Below are 9614 nucleotides of genomic sequence, written 5' to 3' on the forward strand. Positions count from 1 at the left end.
GGAACGAGGAATGACACACGAACATAACTTGTAGACCAGACAAACACTGAACGCAAAGGAAAGACTTAAATACGTAGGATAATTGGGGAAACACAGGTGCATAGAATGACGAATTAAACTAAACGAGGACAGGAACATGACCAAATAAGGGAAAACAGGAACAGAAACAGGGGCAAAAACACGACAAAACAGGGCCATGATCCTGACATATCGCCCCCCCTCCCGAAAGGCGCGTCCTCGCGCCGTAGAAACAACAGGGGGAGGGACGGGTGGAATGGTGGGCTGGGCACTGGGTCTGGAGTGGCACTCGGGACAGACGGTGAACGGGGATCCGTGTCTCCCCAGTGTTCACTCCACAAATGTGGCGAAATTCGCTCAAGGGCCTTCCTCGGACAACGGTGCTCTGTAGGCGGAGTTTAAACTGGCGTCATAGAACGCACAGAGCGTGTCGTCCGGGTAGCTGGCGAGTACCAGGAACAGTCTGGTGTGGCCCTCGAGCGATCTCTCTCCCTGCTCCAGCAGGAGGAGGTATTCCAGACGAAGGAGGGGATCCATAGATACATCGGAAACAAAAAACACTGAGGAAAAACGGAAAAAAAAACGGAGGGAACACACGGTGGTAACTGTTGTGGTCGGGTCTTCTGTCACGATTTGCTGCCAGAAGGAATGCAGGAGATGCGGAGAAGTGTTAAACAGTCTTTTAATGAACAAAGACAGGGGAAAATCCACAACATCATTTAAGGTGAAACTGATGCCTACCTCGATTGGTACGAATCCAAATGTTTCCATATTCGCGACGTATCTGGATGTTAAAATATTATTTATAATGTAATATGCTTTCTACTTCACTCGCATCGACATCATCCTTCACATCGGCTATATCAGCACAGCTGAACGCAACAGATTGTACAACAGAGAAATGCAACTTTTTATGTTTCTTTAACTGTATTTTATTATGATAATAAACAGGCTGCAATGTCACAAAATATGTTGTGTCTGTGTGCGCGTGAGGTGCCGGTGCGATATGGTCATACCAACGCTGGTTGGTTATACAGATAGAAACAAAACATCATTCAAAACTGCCAAGATTTGCAAAATAAATAAAACTGTAAAGCTTTTGCAAAATAAAGAATACTATTTTCTGCTGTCTCGTTTTCCTTTCCGTGAACTTTGGATCGCGTCACAATAAACCGAAACTCGGCACATTTTTTCTTTTGTTTTGTTAATCTGTCAATGATTTAAGTGAAATACATTTTGTGTAGGCCAGTATAGGCAATTCCTTTTTATGTAAGCCTATAGTTTTATTCTGTTTTCTCCGTTCACAAGCGCTGAATCCATCTTACACTATCCTCGGATAAACTCTAATGCATTGCCATTGCGACTTAAGTTACCTATGATGAATTTACAGCTGAGCGGGGGCATTTCACGCGTTGGATGCGTCAGCATCACATTTGCATATCTGAATTCCTGATTGGTTGACAGCAAATTTAAAATATTAAATGGAACTATAAAATAATGTTATTAACTGGTTAATGGCCATTTAAAATGTTCGATTCTGGTTGGAACTATAAAATTTGATTTAGTTTCTGTTTCTGGTTCTGTTCCTGTCAAAATTTCGTTCGTTTCCGGTTTTCGTTTTCATTCTTTGAACCGGTTTAGAGCCCTGGATAAAATTAAATCCAACTTTACACTTTTTTCTTGTTGAACATCCTCTTATATCACACTTAATTTAGTTGCTTAAGACCTGAAAAACGAGAAAGTGCAACTGAACTTGTAACTTTAAGTCAAGTGAATGCTGTTTATACAAATGAGAGAGAGAGAGCGCAATACCTTTCAGTTACTCTTCTAAAACAGAGTTTAAGTAGTCTGACCTTGAGCCATTAGTGATATGTAAGTTCTACTACCAAACACACCCACACACACACAAACACACACACACACACACACACACACACACACACACACACATACACACACACACAGGTTAGTGGCTGATCCTCCCCCTTTGTTTGGGAAATCAGCAGCATTTGATCCCGAGCTCTCCCTCAGGGCTGCCGCTCTTTGCTCTGCAGCAAACCAGCAGCACATAGGCAGCCAAAATACATCTAAACGCTCTTCATCCCACCTAGGGCCTGTGTACCACACCGCTGGAGCAGAGAATCCCACCCTAGACAAAACCAGCGGCTTAGCCCTCTACAGAGGGGAATCCACTCCATAAAATCACAATAAAATGTAAGCTTTTTTTCTTCAAAAACTGTTAGACACAAATGTTTATTGAACTGGCCAGATAAATAAAAAGCAGTATGAATTTATTAGAACTTTTATTAATCAGGCTGTTACATTATTCAAGCATAGAAACAGATGCTATGCTTACGTAAATATATTGCATGCATTTTGATTTAAGAGAGAGACTCAGAATGTATACAGAATGCAAATGTTTCAATCTCATACAGTTTGCATGTAGAGGTAGTTTTGACAGCACTGAGAAATGCCAAATTCAGGGTATCGATGCAGGATCACTCGACAAGAAATTGTGATATATTGATATATGACTGCATCAACAAAGTGCTATTGTGCAGAATATTAGCTGCTCAGTCATTTGTCTATCACAGAGGACAAGAAAAATAAAGAGCCAGAAAATCATAGGGAGCAGCAGTCTGGACAAGCAAGCAAACTCTAGACTTTATGCAAGGTTTCATAATGAAAGTAAAAAAAAAAAAAGCTTTTACACACATAAGATCAGAAAAAATATATTTTAGGGCCATTGAATGATATTAATTAAAAATTTTTATTTTTTTAAACTTTTTGTTTAACTCTGTTCTTAACTCTGTGATTTCTAAAAAACAGTTGGAACATTCAAAACAAAATATTTGCAAGAGCAGCAGCACAGTCTTCAAAACTACATATTATACACAGCTAGTCACACCAGTGAAACCAGCTAATCACCGATGTACCTCAGGTTTCGGTACTGGGACCTCTTTTCTTCTCAATAAATATCACATTATTGTGACTAGTCAGGCACAAAAACCTGCTAGAATGATACTGTACCTCCATACTCCATACTCTACCTGAGTGATAATACTCCTGTAGCACAAACATTAGAGCATGGCGCTAGCAAAACTAAGGTTATGGGTTTGATTCCCAGGTAATACCTGAACAGATAACATGTATACCTTGAATGCAAAGTCTCTTTCGATCAAAGCATCTGTCAAATGCATTTGTGTTTAAGAATGACAGCCATAATCAGAAAATATTGATAATATATATATATTTTTTTCCCTTTCTGAAGTATTGAATATTTATTGCCACTGGAAGAAACAATGACAGGGTCACACAAATCCATTAACGGCATAGCAAACCATTGTATGTTTCTCATTGTGTGTGTTTGTGCTGGGAGGGGCAGCAATCTCTGAAGGTTTTCCCAAATATAATCCTTTATTCAGGACTTATTGATTTGTCTTATAGACTGTTGGGTGGAAGAAAAGAAGAAAAAAGCAATAAAATAAACCACCAAGGAGTTGAGTTTTATGTTGTACCATTTGCCTTGCATATCGTAAATGTTTGTATTTGATAGATAAAAAGGCTGAGAATTCTTCTCAGAGAGCGGTTTTAATTTGATGAGACTCAGGCCGGCTCTTAAAAAGCACCTCTAAATCCCTTGAAAATCAGAACGTGCTTCAGAAACTACATAAAAGAGATGCTAAAAGGGTTTTTAGCCGTATAAATGTGGAAGGCGTATTAATTCCCGTCGCTCACGTGCGTGATCACCTGACACGTCTCGGGCTGGGCCGAGCTGTCGGGGTTTGTTTGTACAGATGGAGGAGAGGGGGGATTGTAAGGCAAAATCATCAGCAGCGCTCTTTGATGTCTAAATGAAGCATGTGCAGACCAGACCAGACCAGACGCACGCACGCACGCACGCACACACACACAACTAAACTAAAATAAAATGAATACATTGTGCATAAAGAAATTAAAGCCTATTTTATAGGTTTAAGATTAAGTATTGCAGCATTATTTTGTCAGTTAAGCACATTTCCCCTCAAACTGTCATTATAGTAATGCATATAATCTTATTCCTATTACTGTCATTTGAAAAAATATCATTTTCATACTCACATACCTACATACATGCACACAAAAATGCAAAGAGAAACCCCATATACACATTAACCTGTCCTGTAAAAGTGCATGCAGACTGCATTCTTGAACCCTCCCAAACTAAGCTACAGAACAAAACTAAAGCGGGACGATTTCTAGGCCAATCTGGAACTGTTCTGACATCAGACTCTCAGTAACGTCTGATGATTGGAATTGAAACAGGCTTGTTAAAATCGAATCCCAATATCACAATGTGCTTGAAGTTACACATACAGCAGGGAATTTACAAAGAACACACACGATCACACACACACACACACACGCACGCACGCACGCACGCACGCACACACACACAACTAAACTAAAATAAAATGAATACATTGTGCATAAAGAAATTAAAGCCTATTTTATAGGTTTAAGATTAAGTATTGCAGCATTATTTTGTCAGTTAAGCACATTTCCCCTCAAACTGTCATTATAGTAATGCATATAATCTTATTCCTATTACTGTCATTTGAAAAAATATCATTTTCATACTGTAATATTCTTCATTATCATACTGTAATTCAGCAGTGAAAATCATAGACAAAATAATATTTTTCAAATTAAATAAAAAACACAAATTAAGTTTAGCAAAATAAATACTACTGTGATGTATTTTTCAGAATTGTATTTATATTATCATTGAAAAGTTTAGGGTAGGTAAGACAAGGCTGCATTAAAAAAAAAAAAAAAACTAAAAACAGCAATGTTATGAAATATTACTGCAATTTTAAACAACAGTTTTCTATTTGAATCTATTTAAAAATGTGATTTAACCAGTCTTCAGTGTCACATGATCTTTCAGAAATCATTCTAATATGCTGATTTGCTGCTCAAAAACACTTCTGATTGTAATCAATGATGTTGAAAACAGTTGTGCTACTTATTTTTCTGAAACCACTACACTTTATTTTAAGTATCCATTGATGAATTGACAAAAGAACATTGTTTATTTGAAACAAAATCTAATTTGGGCCAATCTCCACATGTAACACACATCTATCCGTGATGTCTGTGGTCTTGGGAAATCTGACATGATAAGACGAGTCTTTAACTCAAAACAGTGGCACCTCAGGAGGATGAAGGGAAATCCACCCAACTCATCACCAAGACTTAAACCATAATACCACTAATGCTATAATATTCTAATAGATGGGACAGTATAAGTATCATTTTAAAGTCTGTTACTGTCCCGTGTGAAAGTACATCCAGTTAAACTCTGTTAAAGTTACTCTGTTTCTCACTGACATTAAGAGGATTGCAAAAGTTGGCACCAAGTTAACTAGAATTTCTCTTGATACAGCGTTCACTCAGCCAAATCTCACCTTCTGAAAACAGGTGGAGAAATGAAGAGCAATGTTTAGCCAGAGCTGGAAAACATCTAATCAAAGTCAAGTTGCTCTTTAAAAAAAGTAGCAAGCTCTTAATAAAAAAAGTAGCTAACTAAAGAGGCAATATGTTTTACATTATATAAGTATCAGATTATATGATTTAACAACATTTTTATTTATATTACAGAATTATTCACTTTGAAATACTATAAATAAAATATAAATAATGCTCAACAGCAATGTTTAACGAAACGACAAAAAGGAAATCAATGGAAAGGAAATGCCATGCATGGTGTTCCAGGAATATAATTGAGTGATGATTCAAATGAAAAGCAGTTTATTAAAAAGAATTGTCTAAACAAACTTTCTGAAATGAATCACTCTTCCCAGAGGTTCTAAAGAATCATTATAGTCTGCTTGGTTGTAAGGCTGTTTGTGCAAAATAATGTGACAAAAACAGTGATTAATTTTGTCATGCTGCAACGCTACTGTAAAAATGCTTTTTATACTGGAAAAGCTAGACTCTTATGAAAAAGGCTGAGTTTTCACTGCTGAAAAAATGTAGTTGATTTAGTATTACGGTTGTTCCAGGTTGACTGTTGTCCAACAACACTCTAAGAAATGTCTGTAAAAATAAGGCACAATGTACTGTGCTAACATGAAGCAATTCTCTCTATTAAAGTTATGTAATATTGACAGCTAGCAGTTGAAATATGTACTACAGTCCAAATTCAAAATACTGGAGAGCATTGTTTCTTCTGCCCTCTCCTCCTCAGACTCGGCGCTCGGGTTGCCAGCTTGAAGAGACGCAACAGGAACGAGTGCAATTGACAATGGACGGCAACAAACCTTACACTGTAAACTGATGGGTTGATTTATGCAAATTGTAATATTCCTCTGGTCATACAGCTTTTTAAATGGATGCTGAGGCTAGGTTGCATAGAATCTGTGATCCATAGCCGCGGGAACAATTTTATCTGGGGGGTGTTGGGGGCGGGGCTTGATGTTGCAGGGCGGGGCCACGGTGGGGGATTTTTTTTTTTTTTGGTAGACAAAATCCTAATATTAAACAGCCCAAACTCTTATAGATGAACATACAAATGAATGAAGATATATGAGAACAAATATATATTTCTGCTTTGTGATTTTAGTTCAATCATTTTTTTATTTAATATTTCTGTTATTTAAGGGGATTTTGCTAAATATTAACATCACTGATATGCCGTTTTGGTCAGTGCACACGCTCGCTGACTAAATTCTGCACTTTGGCAAATTCTCTCATCAGAAACAACAAAGTGCAGATGTACATGAAGTATATGAAGATGTACGAGATTCATTCATCATATACTGCAGCTGCAGACAACATCACTGATTATAACAGGAGCTTTTTTAGAGTGCTTACACTCGCGCTGGACTGAATTCAGTTATTATAGCTAATTATTTGATAATGTAAATGTTCTTTGCTCGCTGTATACTTTATTCGTTGTTTGAATAATCGTGGCGTTACAATTAGAAACTTAAAATGTCTTTTTATTAAACGTGATCAGGTTAAATACAAATTCAGTCTTATTAAAATATTTTATGACATAATAACGTTATGATGTGTGTAGTTAATAGATTACGCTACAGTTGTTTGAGCGCGTTTGAACACTGTTGTGCTCATGTGATTGTCGGTGGCAGTCTTGAGAAGCGAGAAAGCTTCGGAAAATGGCTCATAAAAAAGAAGAGGACCTGAATGCTATTTACAAGTCGGAATTTAAAATTATGATAATATGGCGTGAACATTTCACATGAAATCATATCAGTGAGGGGAAGCTGCAGGGATGCGCGCAGGAAAAATACAATGCACTATATCTCTGGTCATTTTAATATGTTACTAATTAGATTAATTACTTAGACCCGGCCCTGCGGCAGGGGGTTCTGCAGCACCCCTAGTTCCCACGGCCATGCTGTGATCTCTGACCCAGTTCGTTTGCTCACTTCCATGGCTACAATACACTGTTTTCCGCCAAATGGCAACCCAGAGAATTTAAATACTGTTGGATAAACTGGCAGTTGGTGGAATCACACAGACCAAAACATAAAACAGACATTCCGACACAGAACACACATTTCAAAGTAGAATAATTGGCTGAAGCATTGTTTTTCAGAGAAACAAGTATGTGAGCTTAGCATGTTTCCTAAATATCTGCAAACATAAAATGGTGTTTTAATGCCAACTTGTAGCCTACGTTTAATATATTTAGTGGTGATGCATTTAAAAAGAGAACCAATTCTCAAATAATTCAGAGACACAAGTTCTGGGAGAATGTGCACAATGTGCTATTGCAGTCAGCACAGTAAAACCTCTGAGCAGTTTCTATTTATAATACTTTATACACATCCACTACACTGATTAAAGTTTATGTGCAAATTCAGTTAAACAGCAAATTTCAGGGCAATCATTATCAGACTTCAAATCCCCTGCTGCGAGCAATGTTCCTATTATTATGCAGAATCCACAGGTTTGTTTGTGAGATTAAAGGACAGAGTTTTGCTAGAGTCTGTTGCTTTATTCATTTCGGTGTGCTGCTCAATCTTGTGCGTCTGTCAGAACACAGCAGTCTGACAGATGACAGCTTTAACAAATAGCTGCAATAGAAAAAGACTTAAACTGTTGGATCCCACAAACTAGATGTTACACAGCCACAATATTTCTGATCTAACAGTATTGGATTTTTGGACGTGTAACGGAGATCACTTAGTTAATACAAGTGCTCAGGTAAGTGCATCATTGTGCCTCCAGGAGGTTTTGAACCATTTAGTTATTGGAGAAATTCTTATGAGGACATTTGGTAAAACTTTAGTATAGGGACCAATTCTCACTATTAGAATTAGCTGCTTATTAGCATGCCTATTATTAACATATTTACCGTTTATTAGTACTTATAAAGTACATATTCTGCATGACCATATTTTACATCCCTAATCCTACCCAATAGCCAAACTCAACAACTACCTTACTAACTGTTAATAAGCAGCAAATTAGGAGTTTGTTGAGGCAAAAGTCATAGTTAATGGTTTGTTGATAGCGTGAATTGGACCTTAAAAGAAAGTGTGACTGGACATTTATTTTTTATTCTTTAATAAAATCTTAGCTGTTTTATTTGTCAGATACAGTGGGGAAAAAAAGTATTTAGTCAGCCACCAATTGTGCAAGTTCTCCCACTTAAAAAGATGAGAGAGGCCTGTAATTTTCATCATAGGTATACCTCAACTATGAGAGACAAAATGAGAAAAAAAAATCCAGAAAATCACATTGTAGGATTTTTAAAGAATTAATTGGTAAATTCCTCGGTAAAATAAGTATTTGGTCACCTACAAACAAGCAAGATTTCTGGCTCTCACAGACCTGTAACTTCTTCTTTAAGAGGCTCCTCTGTCCTCCACTCGTTACCTGTATTAATGGCATCTGTTTGAACTCGTTATCAGTATAAAAGACACCTGTCCACAACCTCAAACAGTCACACTCCAAACTCCACCATGGCCAAGACCAAAGAGCTGTCAAAGGACACCAGAAACAAAATTGTAGACCTGCACCAGGCTGGGAAGACTGAATCTGCAATAGGTAAGCAGCTTGGTGTGAAGAAATCAACTGTGGGAGCAATTATTAGAAAATGGAAGACATACAAGACCACTGATAATCTCCCTCGATCTGGGGCTCCACGCAAGATCTCACCCCGTGGGGTCAAAATGATCACAAGAACTGTGAGCAAAAATCCCAGAACCACACGGGGGGACCTAGTGAATGACCTGCAGAGAGCTGGGACCAAAGTAACAAAGGCTACCATCAGTAACACACTGCGCCGCCAGGGACTCAAATCCTGCAGTGCCAGACGTGTCCCCCTGCTTAAGCCAGTACATGTCCAGGCCCGTCTGAAGTTTGCTAGAGAGCATTTGGATGATCCAGAAGAGGATTGGGAGAATGTCATATGGTCAGATGAAACCAAAATAGAACTTTTTGGTAAAAACTCAACTTGTCGTGTTTGGAGGAGAAAGAATGCTGAGTTGCATCCAAAGAACACCATACCTACTGTGAAGCATGGGGGAGGAAACATCATGCATTGGGGCCGTTTTTCTACAAAGGGACCAGGACGACTG

At 38.0% G+C, this 9614-nt stretch overlaps 1 protein-coding gene across 1 annotated transcript in view; it reads right to left on the bottom strand.

The window, feature by feature from the left end:
• Positions 1 to 8043: 8043 nt before the first annotated feature.
• LOC107657355 (myosin-IIIb) overlaps positions 8044 to 9614 on the bottom strand; it is a 142163-nt gene continuing 140592 nt past the window's right edge. Inside the window, exon 38 of the mRNA XM_016445397.1 lies at positions 8044 to 8105. Coding sequence (XP_016300883.1) covers positions 8095 to 8105 — 11 coding nt within the window. The 3' untranslated portion in view covers positions 8044 to 8094. The remainder of the gene's footprint in view (positions 8106 to 9614) is intronic.

Source organism: Sinocyclocheilus anshuiensis, unplaced genomic scaffold (assembly GCF_001515605.1).
Source record: "Sinocyclocheilus anshuiensis isolate Anshui unplaced genomic scaffold, SAMN03320099.WGS_v1.1 scaffold355, whole genome shotgun sequence".
Lineage (NCBI taxonomy): Eukaryota > Metazoa > Chordata > Actinopteri > Cypriniformes > Cyprinidae > Sinocyclocheilus > Sinocyclocheilus anshuiensis.